The sequence below is a fragment of the Ruditapes philippinarum genome, unplaced genomic scaffold (assembly GCF_026571515.1).
Source record: "Ruditapes philippinarum isolate M1 unplaced genomic scaffold, ASM2657151v2 ctg616_1_1_1_1, whole genome shotgun sequence".
NCBI lineage: Eukaryota > Metazoa > Mollusca > Bivalvia > Venerida > Veneridae > Ruditapes > Ruditapes philippinarum.
The window spans coordinates 282,486-301,400 of NW_026857130.1; the positions used below are offsets into that span (position 1 = coordinate 282,486).

At 29.4% G+C, this 18,915-nt stretch overlaps 1 protein-coding gene across 1 annotated transcript; it reads left to right on the forward strand.

The window, feature by feature from the left end:
• The first annotated feature begins 4,597 nt into the window (after nucleotides 1-4,597).
• On the forward strand, nucleotides 4,598-17,624 carry LOC132748868 (uncharacterized). The gene is made up of 3 exons (XM_060738522.1): nucleotides 4,598-4,813; nucleotides 14,090-14,258; nucleotides 15,507-17,624. The coding sequence occupies exons 1-3, from the start codon at nucleotides 4,733-4,735 to the stop codon at nucleotides 16,547-16,549; spliced, it is 1,293 nt and encodes a 430-aa protein (XP_060594505.1). The 5' UTR covers nucleotides 4,598-4,732; the 3' UTR covers nucleotides 16,550-17,624.
• The last annotated feature ends 1,291 nt before the right edge of the window (nucleotides 17,625-18,915 follow it).

The following is an 18,915-nucleotide window of genomic DNA, read 5'->3' on the forward strand; positions in this document are numbered from 1 at the left end:
GTACCTGTGCTCTATGCATTTTGATTTTTGAGAAGATTTTTTTTATTGTATGTACACTTAATGATACAAAAGTGTTTTATGTAACTTTTAAAGAGGTCTTCTTTACTTGGCAAGGTTATATTTTGACTATCTAAGCTCTAGGCATTACAGTTTGTTTGTTTGTTGATTTTTTTAATGACATCAACAACAAAACAACTTCAATGCGATTCCCTACACAAGTCTTTAAAAACTGTGTTCCTCGTGAGGGCCTTTAAATCATGTTCCTGCAGTCCAAAATGACTTTCCCTGTCACTTAGTTTACATTGACTTATATATTAAAATTCTTCTCCGAAACTATGTGCACAGAGAAGAGAAAATATTGTATATCATAACATTGTGATGCTATATATAAAGATTATGAACTATTGGCATAGGGTCAAAATCACTTAGTTTACATCGACTCTTATTGGAATATCGTTATACGAGTCTTCTTGTAGTTCTGAGAGCCTAGTTATTGGACATGATTCTTTAAATCATGACTGGTGAAAAAAGATACTCCTTACATGATTTTAGCATTCTTCAGTATAATAGAATTATAGACCTTTTCCAGCAGTGGGTCTTAGGCGCGTGATCTAGGGTCAACAATGCTCTCTTGTTTTATGGGAAAAATAAAGTAGGAATACATTTAGTATATATTCCAAAGTATAAGCTATGTTTGTTATGTGGGTCCAGCGGTTTTGTTGATACCTATTTTATCACACCTAGTCATTAGATAATATGATGTATCAGTCGCCTAAATTTTTGTTTCTTTTGAAAATATCATGTCTACATAAGTTATTAGAAATGGACGGTACTTATTCAATTATACTTGGTTGCAAGGATGTGCAAGTAAATATAACTTTGAATCATTCTGTTACAAGCTTTTAGCAAGACTAAATTGTGCAAGAAATAATTGTATTCATAAATAGACAACATTTCACTAAGGTCCAGGCATGATTTTATCTAACATATGGTTCGTTGATGAATATTCAGTCTTCTTTCTGTACAATTATCAAGTTATATTATGGCTATTGAAACAACTTATATCATGCAAACACATTTTAATAACTGAATGTATACATATGATTGTATCAGCATTTATTGATATTTTAGTACACCCTCTAGATCTGAAGGAAAACAAAAATACCTTAATACAATAAAATACTTTTACAGTGAATATTTGCATAAGAATTCTTAAAAAACGTTATTTTGTACTACAATTGTCTGATAAATTTACCCCACCCACTTTTAATAAGTTTAAAACCTTCAGATTTGTGTTTGTTTTTGTAACAATTATACAATAATACATAGTGTTGATTGAATATCAAATACACTTTAAGAAACCATGTAACTTTTGGAATTTTGTACATAGACCTAGAAAACCATGTTAGAGAAAAATGAAAAAAATGGCACTTTTTCTTTGATTTTTTAAAGATTTTTTTTGTACAAAAAACTAAAAACATGACTAACAATGTGGTTAACCTAAAATTTGATTTTTTTCTAATATATTTCACAATTTTATATGGAAATACGCATACCATGTGCAAAGAAATATACTACAAAAGAGAAATATCAGTTTTCATTAAAATTGGCAGCCATATCGGACGCCATCTAGGATTCTGAAGAAATATGCAAGAGAAACTGCTAAAAGATTTAAATTTTTGAAAAGGGAAAACTATATGCATGATTTTGTGTAAGTTTCAGGTCTGTACAAAAAATTGGAATGAATGATCTATTATGTACATCAAATTTATATGGCGGCCATCTTGAAAATGGCGGCCATCTTGAATAAGCAGAGATATTTTTGGGCCCACCTCACTTTTGAAATCTACATGGTCTAAAGATAATTTCCTGAAAGTTTCATGCTTGTATCACAATTTGCACTATTTTGACAGCAGAAACCTTATTTCCCGCCCCACTATAGTGGCGACATATAGAGATAACTTCTCTGTCATCTGTGTGTTAGGTCCGTCCGTCAATCACAAAACTTGTCCGGACTACTCCACAGAAAGTACTGGTGCAATTGCATTCAAACATGACAGTAATGATTAGTACATGTACCAAATTTTGTTGTGCATATCTCCGGCATTTTACGGTTCAATGATTTTTGTCAGAGTTATGGCTATTTATTGATTTTTTATATTGAAATTGATCCGGACTACTCTTCTTATACCACAAATGCAATTTCAATGAAACTTCACGCTCAAGTCCTTGTGCATTTCACAGGTGTTTCAGGTTTTTGGCCGAGTTATGGCCCTTTTCTGTATTGCCAGCTACACAGAAGCTTGTTCGGAACAGTACCGAGTCTAGTTGTGCGTGTTCAGTAACTTTTGTCGGAGTTATGGCCCTTTTAGGATTTTTTAAGTTTGACCAGTCTACCTCTCTTATACCACTTATGCAATTTCAATGAAACTTAACAGGATTGACTAACGTTAGTAGTTAATACACCTGTTACTATGTAAAGTTATCAAAATGTTATCACATGTAATCACTGATCGCGTTTGTTTGGTACTCTACCAATATATGGGTTATCCATCTGGCAAAAATATTTCGTACTTTCAAAATACGATTCAAGATGAAACGCACGTGCGATAGCGATATGCAAACAACTGCCTTTTTAAAAATTGCGATTAGTGTAAAACTGTATTATAGAGAGCTTAGAATAAATTTTTTTAAACCTATATATTGTCATTGGCCAAACATGTATAAATTTGATAATCTTTTATCATCTAGATCAAAGAAAACATTGTTGGCATTGTCTAAATTTTTGTATTTTGCAAATCAGAAACGTATTTCTTGATCACACATAACCATATAACAATATGGACGACATTTAGCAACTTAGGATGTATGAAAATCTAGAATTGTTTATTTTTCTGGCAAATATTTATACTCTCTGGAAAATTGTTCTGTTTCTCATTGTATGTATATGTTTATTTGTATTTCTATGGCTATAAACATTGTACTATGTTTTATGCTTAATAAAGTTCGTATTCGTATTCGTATTCGTATTAAGGTGAAGTATCGTGATTATTTTTTTACATTTAAATTTGAAAGACTTCACCTAAAATTGTATTTAATGATCAACATTATTTTTTGTCCAATCACATTGTAGTATTTTTCAAATTTCTGCTTTGTCTAACTTTGGTTAATGTGTACTAACTAAATAAAATTCACTTAATCTGTCGTCTAACCGCAGTCTAACAAATTTTAATAATGCATTATATTAGGGAGGAGTTAGAGGTATGGTTTACACTCTGATTTGTAAAATGTCAAGTTTAGCAAAACAATGCCAACATAAAAAAATAGTCGAGGTCAGGTGTTTCTAAATGTGAGGATACAATCAACTGATTTATTACATAGATAATACATGTTGGGCACGCAGAGACAAATGATTGCATATTAACTTTTTTATATCCTTTGAACTCTAAGAAAAAATACTGTTATAAATTGCTGACTGTTTTAAACTTTATATTTTATAGAAAAAGTAACCAAAACATTATTTTCTTTCACTTGATAGGAATAACCTGCATTAACAATCATTGATATCAAGAATACAATGATTACATTTTTTGGCTTGAAAATGGACCCCCTTCACACAGAAAAAAATGAACTGTTTTTCAAATAGGCATTTTAAATGTTAGTGAATAACTTGAAGCTAATAACGAATTTGTATCAATGAATAATCTCTAATGTATTTTTTTCTCACATTTTCCATTTATTTTAAAAGGATGTACACATTTCATTAACTCCATTGTTTTTACCTAATTGCATCGTTTTCCTCGCTGTTTTTTCCAGATATATTATAAACACGATAGTCTTACTGTAGATAAAGGTATAAATTCTGTGACATTTCAGTAAAAAATGTGCCTGCGCCATTTATTTAGCTTTTCTAAATGGGACATGTTAGCAACGTGACAAGGTGTAGACATCTTGTAGAGCGAAAGGGCGGAGCTATAGGTGATTTAGAGAAATGCCTTGTTGTTAGTTGAAAAAAATAATGTTGATCATTAAATAGGTTAATGTTTGATAATATGCATTAACAAAAATAATTGGTCGCCTGCCTGCGGCAGGCTTGACCAATTCTTTTTGTTAATGCATATTATTAAACACTAACCTATACGTATTGGCGGAATTTAGAAGAAAATATTCCGGCAAGACACCAATGAAAATACGGGAAATGAAAATATGCAGTTTATTTCACCAATATTTCTCAATATTTCATTTAAAAGTATATAATAAAATAAAATTAGTTTGATTTGTATCTTAAAGTCATTCAGTATCTGACATATTAAGAGTGACACATTAATTTTAATTTTGACCACTCGCCTTAAAGCGTCACAATCAAATCGTAATATTTCGCTATCCGAATAATTTATGCATTGTGAAATATGGTAGAGGGTAAATTGCGGTAGGACCAATTAATTTAGTGACAATTAACCATAAATGACATATAAAATGTGTTGTTCAACGATGCAAAGCCATTCGCCATCTATATTCATAACGCTGACCAGTGTTTTATTTTACCTTAACACCGGTGACATTATCGATGAAACAGAGATATATCCGAATGGAATGTTCCTCGTGACGTCAGACGCATTTCCAGCCCGCGTGAGAAGACCATAGCAAAAGTTTATAAGAAATAATTTATAAAAAATAAAAATTCTACAAAGCTAAAGAAATCCGTACATTTGAATATTTTTTCACTCTAAATATGATGAACATGGAATTCTACACATTTTGGATTTTTGTACTTGTCGGAATAACAAACGGAAATCATGCGAACAGAGCCAGGGTAAATAACATGATTTTTTTATTTTCAGATGATTTGTTAATGATTATTTAACAGTATATTTTATATTTCCATATGTGTTCACATACAGGCATTGAGAAAAGTAAAATGTATGGTTGTTAATTATTTTTTTCATTTGATTATTCGATGAACGGCTTAAATAAAATACAAACATTCTCGTGCGAACATCAACACATATTGAATGAGTATTTTGTATCTCATTTAGAAAAGGAACAATGCAGCGAATATATCATTTCGAAGTTGGATATTCTTACCGATAATGACAACCAGAAATATTTTCTTTATTTAATCAGTGAATGATATATATCTCACAGTAATTGCAATAAATTTACCGAAACTTTTAATAGCTTCAGTCAAGAACCAGACGAACATTTACTGGATGGATATTTGTGTTTCTCTTAAAAGAAGTGGACAACGACAAAGTTTATTTTATTTTCGCGCACTTTCCATGAAAATTAAAAGGCTCTAAAACTCTCCATGTCCAGCCTACACGATAATCTAAAGGGAACACAACACATGTTACCATTTAGACGTCAAAACAATGTGTCGTTTAATATATATGACAACAACGAACTTATCAAACAAATTAAACATTAATGTTGTGTTTCACGAAGAACTTACATAACTTTTGGTGTAACAAACTATACTTTTATTTAACGCTTTTAATTTAATATTACAAAGCAACCACACGGAGACGTCTTTTCAAAAATGGCGAGCACGTGATACTTGTTGGCTTTCGAAGTTTCTCGGCAATTAATAAAAAATCTTACATTTATTGTAGTTTCATGTAAAAATCTTATATTTATTTCCTTTCATATAAACTTATATTAAGCTATTTATGAATTACGCGCTAAATCAAATGATTAGGCAAAATATAATAGAAAAAAACAAATGTATACATAATACTTCACGAGTAGGATCCCATGTAAGGTTCAAATGTTTATTAAAAACAGCTAAGTCAGGTATTCTCTTCGCCTGCTTTTTTGTTGTTGTTGTTGTTGTCATAAATGACCTAACTTTAAAAATCGCCTTTTTCACGTGTTTATGCCAGTTAGATTATGGTATCTACAGCATAGAAAACAATAACGGACTATATTGTGACAATTCTTTGTTATTTATCAATGAAATATTAACACGCATAATCAATATAACTTTAAAATTACAATACAATGAGAAAATGCAGTGTGGTAATACTTATAATAACAAAACAAACACATTGATATTTACACAAAGATGTTCACACAAAGATAATTTTGTGCAGCATTAATATTTGAGGGTTGTTTCTTTTTGACAATGTTAAAAAGAGTAATGTATATTATAATTTGTCGATGGTGACATAGAAAAATAGAATCTTGTAGATAATGGAACATCTGTTATAATAAAACGTTTGGTAATTAACTCCAAGTATTCAAAATCTAACTTTTTGTCTGTCATTTAGTTATCGATTAACTGAACAACTATAACGATTTCTCTTAATCGATCTTAAAGTGAATCTTACCTGGTAGAGAATCTTACCTGGTAGAGATATTAGTCAGTGATTGACCTATTTGTTTTGACATATTAATGTGATTGCTGATTCATTAAACGAAATGAGAAAGTTGTCTTTATTTCCGTGATGGATATATTGAAGAAATTATTGTTAGTTTTGTACACGATCTTAGGCCATTATTATCCTCTTTTTTCATCTGTCGAATATTTAAATATCTTACATTAAACCAACACCTAGTTTTCAAGCAAGGCCATTCATATCAACCATTATATTATTTAAGTTCACTGTAAGTAATTTTAACCACAGACAGACATTTTAACCCATAAGCCATCGCTTCTTTATTTTGTTTATTTGCAGTCATTTTTTGTTTAAAAAGTTTAAAATTGCGCTAGAATTCGGATTATTATACTAATGATTGGTAGGTTTTTATGTAGCTTTTGTGTCGCAAAAAATTAGTGTAATATGAACTAACTATGACAAAGGGAAAACATAGTAGATCAAAGCAAAATGTACATTTTATTTTGAACATAAATCGTGTTTTTTTTTAATTTTACCTAAAGTTGGGGGTGGAAACAGGAAAAATAATGACAATAAAGCTTTAACACTATGGCCTGCTACGGGGTAAATGTTGACCAACAGATGCACTTTTGCAGTGTCAAAAATGTAATATCACAGTTGTAACGTAGTTTGGTTTATGTTAAGTTTTATGACAGTTTTTATGTTAGTTTTTGACAATAATGTTGAAATGTTAAAGCGTAGGAGTAGATAGGTACGGTAACATATTAACTTTGGTTATACTAGGAAATAAGGATTTATGAATCTTTTGATCTTACAATCATTTTTTTTAGTTTACATAAAAATCTAAATAGTAAAGCGAGAAGATACAATATAGTAATTTCAATATATGAAAAAGTAAAGGACCTGTAATTGATCGTCTATATCATGTAGTTATCATCTTTTACTACGTCAATATTTATATAATTATATTGAGTTGTTTTAATAGTACGACTGTTTGTTTCTTTCTTGATAAAAGTCACAACAAAGTGTCCAAATTGAAAGAAAAAGTTTTTGTACATTTCCGAAGAAGCGGATTGCGGAAGACGGACAAAACCCCACCAGTTAAAACCCCACCACTCAAAATTTTATAGAGTGGACAAAACCCCACCACTAAATTTTATAGAGTGGACAAAACCCCACCACTAAATTTTACAGAGTGGACAAAACCCCACCACTTCACATCCAAATCCCTAAAGAACAAAACATAATAATTATAGCATATAGCATTTATTTCAGCAATATAATACAATGAATGGGATTATACAAACAATTTACAAACTGTTAAATCAACATCAAAGAGTAGTCATTTATTTGAGACTGTGCCACATTTATGACCTTGAATTATTCATTATTATTAGTTTCTTCAAATTCATTACTTCAATCTATTTATATAAAATATAAACTACTTACTATTAATCAAGAATATAGCACATTTTCATTAATTAATGATTAAAAATATCCCATTTTGTATAGCACATTTCTAGTTTATTCAGTTGAGTCTACTTTACTTCATTGTACTTAGTTTAAGCGGATACAGTGGCCGATAGCCTGACGAAACTCAGGTACAGTCTTCTCCTTATTGATGAGTTGTTCACACATTCTTCAGAGTTTCTGCTGATGCACAATTGTTTGTTTTTTAAAATGTTTTTAAGAAAGTTTTGTCCACTCTATAAAACTGAAGTGGTGGGGTTTTGTCCACTCTGTAAAATTTAGTGGTGGGGTTTTGTCCACTCTATAAAATTTAGTGGTGGGGATTTGTCCACTCTATAAAATTTTGAGTGGTGGGGTTTTAACTGGTGGGGTTTTGTCCTACATTCGCGGATTGCACATGTGCGCAATCATTACGAAACATTTATAAAATAGAAATAGAATACACTCTGACATTCTGTAACATTTTAAAATCTAGATTTTTAAAACCCATTCAAAAAAAATTTAAAAATAAATGTGAATGTTTGCCTTTAAGAAACAAAACCAATAATTGAAAAAAGAAAAAATTTGCTTGCGTTTTAAAAAAACAAACAATAAAGTTAAAAAAAAATTTGCTTTTAAAAACCCAAAAAAAAAATGAATGAAATGAAAAATTAAACAAATTTAACGAAAAAAAAGGGCACAAACAAACCCAACAAGAAAAAAAGAAGAATGAAACATGAAAATGAAAAATGAAAAGATAAAATTAAATAAAATAAATTTAAAAAAAAATTAAAAAAAAAAAAAAAATTTAAAATAAATAAATGAAAATAAATAAATAAATAAATAAAAAGGAATGAAAAACCCAAGGAAAGAAAAATATTAAATAAAAAACTGATCGATATGTTTTCCGGAAAGCGATTTTTTTAAATTTCACCTCATATTTTTTTCAAAAATTTTAATTTCCCTATAGATTACCAATTCACATTTGTGGTTTTTTCTGTGATTCCGGGTTTTTTTATACTTGAAACATTAAAATGGAAAAATAGGGACACAAAAACTAAATTTTTTAAAATCATTTTTTAAACCTTCGTAAAGATGGTGGGGCCGACCCATTCAATGTGAACCCTGGCCTTTAAAATTTTGTTTCTTTCTCTTTTTAAAAATTTCCCTTTTTATCTTGGAAAGGATAAAAGAATGGTATTTTTTAAAATTTTTTCATTGAAAGAAAATAAAAGACCCCCTTGAAAAAATTTTTATAAATTTTAATAAATTTTTTCCCATCTGTTTATGGATTTCAACAGAGAAATTTTTAAGAAAGAAAGAAAAAAAAAAAAAAAAGGAAAGAAAATAAAAATTTTTAAAATTTTTGCTTTCTTAAAAAGTCATTTTTTTGAATTTTTAATTTGAACATTTGATGGCCCTAGATATTCAAATTTTTTTGTTTTTAAGTGGCAGTTTAATATTTCACTTACTGCCATCGGGGCAATGTTTTCCCCTTTTCAAGTTTAAAATCCATACCTAAAAGGGTTACCTTTCTTTGATTTCCTTAATAGAATGACTCCCCAAAAAAAATCCCTTAAAAAAATTTGGTTTTTTAACTAGAAAAATATACATAAAATAACTTTGTAATTTTAATTACTACTTTAAAAATTACTCAAGGGGATTTTCCCCACTTTTAAATTTTGGAAAAAAACCAATTTTAATTTTTAAAACCGTTATATCCAGTAACGCGGGGAATGGGGAAAAATAACTTTAAAAGAAAACGCCCAATCTGTCCAACGAAATTGCCAAAACGAATAAAAAGGTTAATAAACCCAAAAATTTTTTAAAAATTTTTTAATTTAAAATTTTAAAAAAATGAATTACCCGCAAACGGTTTGCTATGACTTTTATACTTTAAGGGGCAAATTTTTTGGGGGAATATGTAACATTTGTCAAATTTCAAGTGTCGTATAACAATAAAAGGAAGTTTGGAAAATAAGATTACCCTACTTTTAATGAAAATAACGCCTTTTGCTTTAAAGTTTTCCATTCACAAACCGGCTTTTACCTCCCTTTTAAAAAAAGCCTAATTAGGTTTTTATCTCAAAATTTAAATTTATAATATAACAGAAAAAGGGGAAAATTTGGAAAAATGTTTTGGGACCCCAATGAAAAAAATCTTTAAAGAAAATATGTTTGTTATTGAAATTTAAAAAAACCCAAACAAAACCCAAAAAAATCGCCATCAGAACAGGTCTTCTTTTTTCCACGATTGATCTAGAAAAAAAAAAACTTTTTAAAAAGGGAAAAAACATTTTTGATGACTTTTAAAAGTATAATGTATCGGGAAAACCGTATGCGCTAATTCTTTTTCTGGCAAAGTGTACTGATGGCAAATTTTTGGTTTCGTTTTTTTAAAATAAATTTTTTAAATAAAAAATTTTTTTGGGGGGTTTTTGCGGTCTCGTTTGAACCCCCCTAAATTGCCCCCAATTCGCATTCCCCCTTTGCCCAATTCCTCCTTTATTTGCACATTTTTTCGTTATGGATATTTTTAAGGGAATGGTTTCTGTATGGACTGCCCGGATGGGCAAAAGTGCAGCCCCAAAACGCCCATTTGCGACAGACGACCAGTGCAGACAGAGGGAGATGTCGACTGGTGCGGACTGCACGATCGTTTTGTCAGTACATGTGGGCCCAAAAGGGTTTTAATTTTTAGTTTTTAAAAATTTTGGTTAAAAGGGGAAATTTTAAGTGCAATGGTCAATTAATGAAAGCTGTATGATAGAAAAAATTTAAACCAAAACATGAGCTGAAAATTCATGAGGGGCTTAATGATATATTCATGAAATTTTATTTTTTAATTTTCCCAGGGGAAAAAACCCCATATTTGTCTTAATGTTATAAATTTTTCAAGTTTGATAGTTTTTTTAAAATAACCTTAAAAGGGTTTTAATACCCAGCCCATTTGTAACCTCCCCCTCTTATTTTAGGGGGAAATTTATGACTGATGTATCTAACGTGAAGTTTTGATAATTAAAAAAAAATAATATGGGGAAATTTTTACACTTTAAAAATTTTACTTGGAAAAATTTGCTTTTTAACATCTCAGAACAAAAATTTTATCTCGTTATTTTAATTCTTTTTTTTTAAATTTTCCCAGACACAAAAACTTTTATTAAAAAATTTGGTTTTCAGTTTTTAAAATTTTTTCTTCTATTTTTTTAAACTTATAAAAATTTTGGGCCCAGAAAAAAGAAATTGTTAGATTTAAAAATAAAAGTAATTAATTACTTTTTACAAAAATTGGCCCAATTTTTTTCTAAAAACACCAACTTAAAAAAAGGGTATAAATTAATATACGTGCCAAAAGGGACTACCGGGTAAATAAAAAACCTTTTCTGTCTTTTTTTAAGGTTCTTTTGAAAAATCCCGGAAACAACTAACGTGTTAAACTAGACATTTTTAAGGGGCGCCCGAGGCCAATAAAACTTTATGTGCATACCCCTTAAATTTTAAACTGACCCAAAAAAATCACCTAAAATAATATGTACTTTGTTTATTAAATTTGAGGGAACCTTTAAAATTTCGGGCTGATCTATTGTCCAATTTTTTTAAATAAACAAAAAATTTTATTTTTTAAAATTTACGAAATGACAGGTTTATGATAATAATTCAAGCAAAATAAATAAATGACTTAATGATGATGAACGAATGGAAGTATAATCAATTTATGAAATGTCACATATAATGTACATGGAATTAGTTTATATCATCACATACGTGCAATAATTGATCAACTCCTATTAAATTTAGAAGGCCTTAACCCGTTACTGCACTAACGTGACGATATATATTGGCAGACATTGAAAAAATTAACAAGAACAACAAAGAAACAACAACAGAAAATATCAACAAACAAACCAATTATTCTATATTCAGCTCGTTATATGTTGGAAAATTTTGTAATCAAAATAGTTAACCATTTTCTGTAATACATGTTTATGAGAAATATTAAACAAATTGATAATTGGACTTTCTAATGTCTATTTACATAAGATTTCACATTTATATCTCTTAAAAAATCAAGCGTTCTTAGTTGTTTATTACCACAAGTTACTCTATAAAATGTTATATCTTTTTTATAACTGTAAAGCATTACCTCAAGTTACTCTATAAAATGTTATATCTTTTTTATAACTGTAAAGCATTACCTCAAGTTACTCTATAAAATGTTATATCTTTTTTATAACTGTAAAGCCCCATTACCGTCAGTTACTCTATAAAATGTTAATATCTTTTTTATAACTGTAAGAGCATTACCTCAGAAGTCTCTATAAAAAATGTTATATCTTTTTTATAACTGTAGGCATTACCTCCAGTTACTGCTATCAAAATGTTATATCTTTTTTATAACTGTAAAGCATAACGCTCAAGTTTACTCTATAAAATGTTATATCTTTTTTTTATAACTGTAAAGCATAACCTCCAGCTTACTCTATAAATGTTATAATCTTTTTTTTATAACTGTAGAGCATTACCACAAGTTACTCTATAAAATGTTAAATCTATTTATAACTGTAAAGCATAAACTCCAGTTACTCTATAAAATGTTATATTTTTTTTATAACTGTAAAGCATAAACTCCAGTTACTCTACAAAATGTTAAATCATTTTTTATAACTGTAAAGCATTAACTCAAGTTACTCTATAAAATGTTATATCTTTTTATAACTGTAAAGCATAAACTCCAGTTACTCTACAAAATGTTAAATCATTTTTATAACTGTAAAGCATATACTCCAGTTACTCTACAAAATGCTATATCTTTTTTTATAACTGTAAAGCATTAACTCCAGTTACTCTATAAAATGTTATATCTTTTTTATAACTGTAGAGCATTATCCTCAAGTTACTCTATAAAATGTTATATCTTTTTTATAACTGTAAAGCATTACCTCCAAGTTACTCTATAAAATGTTATATCTTTTTTATAACTGTAAAGCATTAACTCCAGTTACTCTATAAAATGTTATATATTTATTATAACTGTAAAGCATAAACTCCAGATACTCTATAAATGTTATATCTTTTTATAACTGTAGAGCATAACATCAAGCTACTCTAAAATGTTATATCTTTTTTATAACTGTAAAGCATTACCTTAAGTTACTCTATAAAATGTTATATCTTTTTTATAACTGTAAAGCATAACCTCCAGTTACTCTATAAAATGTTATATCTTTTTTATAACTGTAAAGCATTACCTCAAGTTACTCTATAAAATGTTATATCTTTTTTATAACTGTAAAGCATAAACTCCAGTTACTCTATAAAATGTTATATCTTTTTTATAACTGTAAAGCATAAACTCCAGTTACTCTATAAAATGTTATATCTTTTTTTATAACTGTAGAGCATTACCACAAGTTACTCTATAAAATGTTATATCTATTTATAACTGTAAAGCATTACCTCCAGTTACTCTATAAAATGTTATATCTTTTTTATAACTGTAGAGCATTACCACAAGTTACTCTATAAACTGTTATATCTTTTTTATAACTGTAAAGCATTACCTCAAGTTACTCTATAAAATGTTATATCTATTTATAACTGTAAAGCATACCTCCAGTTACTCTATAATATGTTATATCTTTTTTATAACTGTAGAGCATTACCACAAGTTACTCTATAAAATGTTATATCTATTTATAACTGTAAAGCATTACCTCAAGTTACTCTATAAAATGTAATATCTATTTATAACTGTAAAGAATTACCTCAAGTTACACTATAAAATGTTGTTTCTTTTTGATAACTGTAGAGCATTACCTCAAGTTACTCTATAAAATGTTATATATATTTATAACTGTAAAGCATTACCTCCAGTTACACTATAAAATGTTATATCTTTTTATATCTGTAGAGCATTATCCTCAAGTTACTCTATAAAATGTTATATCTTTTTTATAACTGTAGAACATTACCACAAGTTTCACTATAAAATGTTATATCTTTTTTATAACTGTAAAGCATTACCTCAAGTTTCACTATAAAATGTTATATATTTTTTATAACTGTAAAGCATAAACTCCAGATACTCTATAAATGTTAGATCTTTTTATAACTGTAGAGCATAACATCAAGCTACTCTAAAATGTTATATCTTTTTGATAACTGTAGAGCATAACCTCCAGTTACTCTAAAATGTTATATCTTTTTGATAACTGTAGAGCATATAAAATGTTATATCTATTTATAACTGTAAAGCATTACCTCCAGTTTCTCTATAAAATGTTATTTCTTTTTTTTTTCAGACGAATGGCATCGGTAGAGTTGGAAACCCTTTGTTTTCGATTGGCCCTTTTGCAGTATCGTCGTTAGGTGGCTTAGGATCGTCGGCAACATCGTCATCGTCATCAGCATCAAGCGGGTCCTCTAGGTCATTAGGTTCAACGCTAGGCGGATCTCGTGGTAACCAAATAGGTAAACAATTATTTTTATCCATTTGATATCTAATAATTTAATTATATTTTATGAATATGTTTTAGATTTCTCTTAAGCTCAAACTGACGATTTTGCTAAACCATAACTAATATACTAGAATTGGATTTGAGCTTCTTCAGTGCTTAGACATGTCATATGTGCAATCGCAACTTTTCGGCCATTTCCGTAAGTTTTCGGATAAGGACCTCGAACACAATAGTTTGAATATGGTATTTCGGTCTAACCTACGCTAAGAAACTTGACATGTTAACAAACAGTAATTTAATGCAGGGAGTTGTTAACAAGTTTATTTTCAATATATCAAGTAAATTCCCACCTAAAATAAGTGAATTCATAGATACAATAGCAAACGAATACATCATTTGTATATTTATTATTATGATTGTAAGAACCAAAAGTACAAAATGGCAGCCTGTTGACATAAGGTCGCATTTGTTTAAAATGTACATTAGTGGGCATATTTAAATCAAAAGTGGTTGCCAGACATATTGTCAGGAAACAGACTTTATTTTTTTTTGGATGTCAAATATATATATATATTCGATTTACATTATCGAAGATACACCCTCTGTTTATGTTTACATCTGAATTCACGTGGTAGAACTACTTTCAATCCGTATTGTTTCCGAGGGTATTATAGATAACAGGCGAGGACGTTGCGATTGGTCATAATATTGTTGTTATTCTATCACATACCCGTGCCGCTTTTGCGTGCATATATTTTGACGTGACGTTATTGTGTCATACACACATAGTGTTACACTACTGGCAAAGTAAATCTTTTTCACAGTAAACAGTTCTTATTTTGGGTAAATGATAAATAGAATATTATATTTGGTTAAATGCAATACCAAATTTATTGAACTCGTTAAATAAAACTATATTGATATTTCTATTCAACTCGTTCAATAAATCTATTATTGTTATTCAACTAGTTCAATAAATCTATTATTGAACTAACACTCATTTAATATCCTCTATTTGGTATTTTAGATGACTATTTTTTTAGATATATAGATATTGATAAATATTTCATGTCATATAACCAATATGCCTTAATAGACTTGTACAGTTGTCCACTACCGTTGGTGCATATATATTTATTTTTATTGACTTTTATTTTTTTATCTATCACTTCGTTTCTATAAATACTTCACAATACCAAATTATTTGTTTGAAACCATTGTAAAGACAACAATAATATGCCTTTTTATGTATCAATTTCAGTTTCTCGGATGATGCCGTCCACGAGAAGGCGCGGGCGTCCAATTTTAGCTCAAGTTCAAGGTCGACCTGTTCTTGTAATAAATAATGGCGGCTCAATAAATCCAAGATCTAGGGTATTTTCCAGGCCAATACAGGTTGCAGGTCGAAATAATCATGTAGTCCAGAATAATGCGTTACTTGAACTGTTAGGAATCGCTCCAAGTTCTGTTGGTTCCAGGAGAACAGTCGGACTTTCACATCAGCCACCAGGTGTTTCATTTATAGGAAACCAAAGGTTATCTGGAAATCATGCACAAATTATATTGCCTCAATCTGTACCAATAGTTTCGAATCATTTGCTACGGAGCCAGACACCAGTTTCACAACTTGGACTTATAGCAGGAAACAAGTTATCATCAGTATTACCAAGTGTAGCAGCTAATCCGTCTCCAAGTACAAATACTATTCCAGGATTAACGGGGCTTACCATAGGCGGTGTCACACCAAAAGGTGAACTTATCATTCAAGGCCCAGGAGGAAGCATTACGATAGGACCAGAGTTACTTACCGGGATTCAAAGAAGAAATGCTTTTCCATTATTTACGGAATTTGAAGAAATGGAACAGGAAGTTGGGATGCGAGGACCAGGAGCAGTTAAAAATAGTGTAATGCTCACAGAGCCAGGACGTGGCAGTATTGTTATAGCTAAAGGACCAAACACCAGTGCCTCTAGCTCAGCTATGGCAGGTGGCGCTGTTGCCTCATCTTCCGCTAGTTCAAGCTCCTCTTCCGCTTCTTCTTCAGCATCGTCATCAAGCAGCAGTGCATCAAGCAGTGCAAGTGCATCTGCATCGTCTGCATCGGCAGGGGGTATTCATGAACCTGCCGTTGCTCTTGGCAACGGAATAACAGTTGAAAGTGGGGGTACATCGGGGAGAGTAATTAGAATCGGTGATAACGGAGCAGCTGAACAAGTAATAACAATGGGGGGAGTGGGAAATGCTGGCAGTGCAACATCAGGACTTCATGTACCCGGAAACGCAACATTTATTGTCGGTGGTTAAAACATTTCACGTTTTATAGTATTTTAAAAGATAATTTTATGCATATTAAACAATATTTATAATATAACTTCAATATTGCACGAAATCGGTGTTATAAATTCTTTTGAAAATATGAAAGGTGTAACTAACAATTGGAGAAGGGAAGTCAATGAAATAGATCTCACCGGCAGAGAGATATAGCTGCGCATACAATGAATGGAGAGTGTTTCAGAACGTATACATTGGACTAGCGTTTTATTTTACGAACAAGACTAAGAGTGATCTCCTGTATTCAAACAAGAAATGAACATTCTAAGAATGCGATTGTGTTTATGGAGCATTGTTAAAAGAATGTGTTGTTACAGATGTAATCATAGTGAGTGTATTTAATATGATCAGTATACACTATACTTATATAGACATTCATACACCAGCTCTTGTTTGCTTGACAATTGTTGTCAAACATTATTAATATGCATAATGTGACAAATGTAACTTTGATAAAAAAACAACATTTTGTTGAATGTTCTTATTTATCTAAATAAGTGGTGTTTATGATGTAATGACTTGGTTTATCTATCAACATAAAATAAAAGCTGAAATACGAACCTAAAGTTGATACAATAAATAGATTTAAAAAAAAACAGTAAAAATTGTATATATGTTGAAAATTCTTTCTCATTGTGTTTTTGTAATTTTTACAATATATATGTTACAACATACTGTACAGGGTTAACATGTAATATATATATGAGCAGATGACGAAGATGTTAACATACTTTCACATGTTTTAGATATTTGCACACACATAGTGCTGTATTTTGGGCATTATCCGCCCATGATTAGCAAACGGCAACAATCGAGGCAATTACAGCTTATCATTATTTTAACAAAATTATTCTGTAATTATGCATGTTGGTACTTGATTGTTTGTCAACGAATGTTAACATATAACTCTAAAAAAATATATTTTTTTTTATTTCAAAATGTTACCGTAATGGTTTTAATATAATGCTATACACGAACATTCAATATGAAATCTTGGTGAAAATTTTATAAAAAAAACCATATTCCACTCTTCCAATTGTTTACATATTTGAATGTTTATTTGATGACTCAACAATACAGTATTACTATCAATTACTTTAGAGTTTAACATCATCAATGATTATAATATTCTAACCATTGATATCTTTTATTTCTAATTTCAAATCTTAGCGTATTGTTCGCATTTATTTTGTGATTTATTTAAACACACTTTTGAAGCACATGATAATACATGCTTTTCATTAAATCATTGTTAATAATTATTTGCTGGATTTTATGATAACTATTATTTTCAAATTGTGTTATGTACATGAAATGTTTCTAAATATCAAATCAAACGAGTTTGCAGTAACATACGCATTTTGATACAATTTTGATAAGTAATTCCAAAGATCTAACTTATATTAATATCATTTAGTATTTCAAAGTATGTCATATACTATCGAAAATAAAGTAAGTGCGTACGTCCATACATATGTCAGAGTATATGTTTTCGTTTCATTCATTGCGAAATGTTAATATTAATTTTGAGCTGCAATCCAATTTTCTTATTTACATTAAAAGAAATCGCCAATATAAAGCTGGACCTTATTATGATATGGAACTGAAAAGTTACAGTAGGATGTTTAATTATACCTAGATTTTAGTCATTAACTTACAATTAGTATAACATCTAGAACATAGTGGAGAAATCAGTACCATCACCACCACAAAAAACAACAATAAAAACAAAAACAACATTAATAATGTAATAATAATACGAATTATAATAAAATAGCAATTCTATCACTTTAGAAATAGCACTAATAATTTAAAAAAATGAAAATATTATAACACGTTTTTTTTTAATTAATAAGTTAAATGAAAAACATTTCCATAGAAAAATATTCTAATTGTTAATTCAATCAAAATCTTAAGACATTTTTGAGTCAGTTGATTTTATATAGGTGTATGAAATATTTAAATCAAATTAATGTTTCGGTGATTTTCAAAAAGATTTGATCAAAGAACATGTTATTCACAAGATAGGAATATAAAATAAAGCGAAAAAAAGACGTAATACAATATACCTTTCAAAAATACTTTAAAATTTTGATCGAGAAAACTAAATTAAGCGAAATGAAATAATAAAAAGAGTGGCACAATCATAAGTAGATGATACGTACATTCAACAAATGTATCAGATAATTTTTATTCTCCATCTTAAAATGTATGAACATTTACTACTTTTTGGCCAAGTTTTGTTTTATTGCTATGCAAAATTATGTTTTTTTATCACCTGTTGTCATTTTAAGAAAAGTGTGTCAAAATACATGCAATTGTAAACAGAAAGAATATAT

Coding starts and splice junctions, on each gene's coding strand:
- LOC132748868 (XM_060738522.1), top strand. CDS start 4,733: ATGATGAACATGGAATTCTACACATTTTGGATTTTTGTACTTGTCGGA. Junction 4,814..14,089: donor ATCATGCGAACAGAGCCAGG/GTAAATAACATG, acceptor TTTTTTTTTCAG/ACGAATGGCATCGGTAGAGT. Junction 14,259..15,506: donor ATCTCGTGGTAACCAAATAG/GTAAACAATTAT, acceptor TATCAATTTCAG/TTTCTCGGATGATGCCGTCC.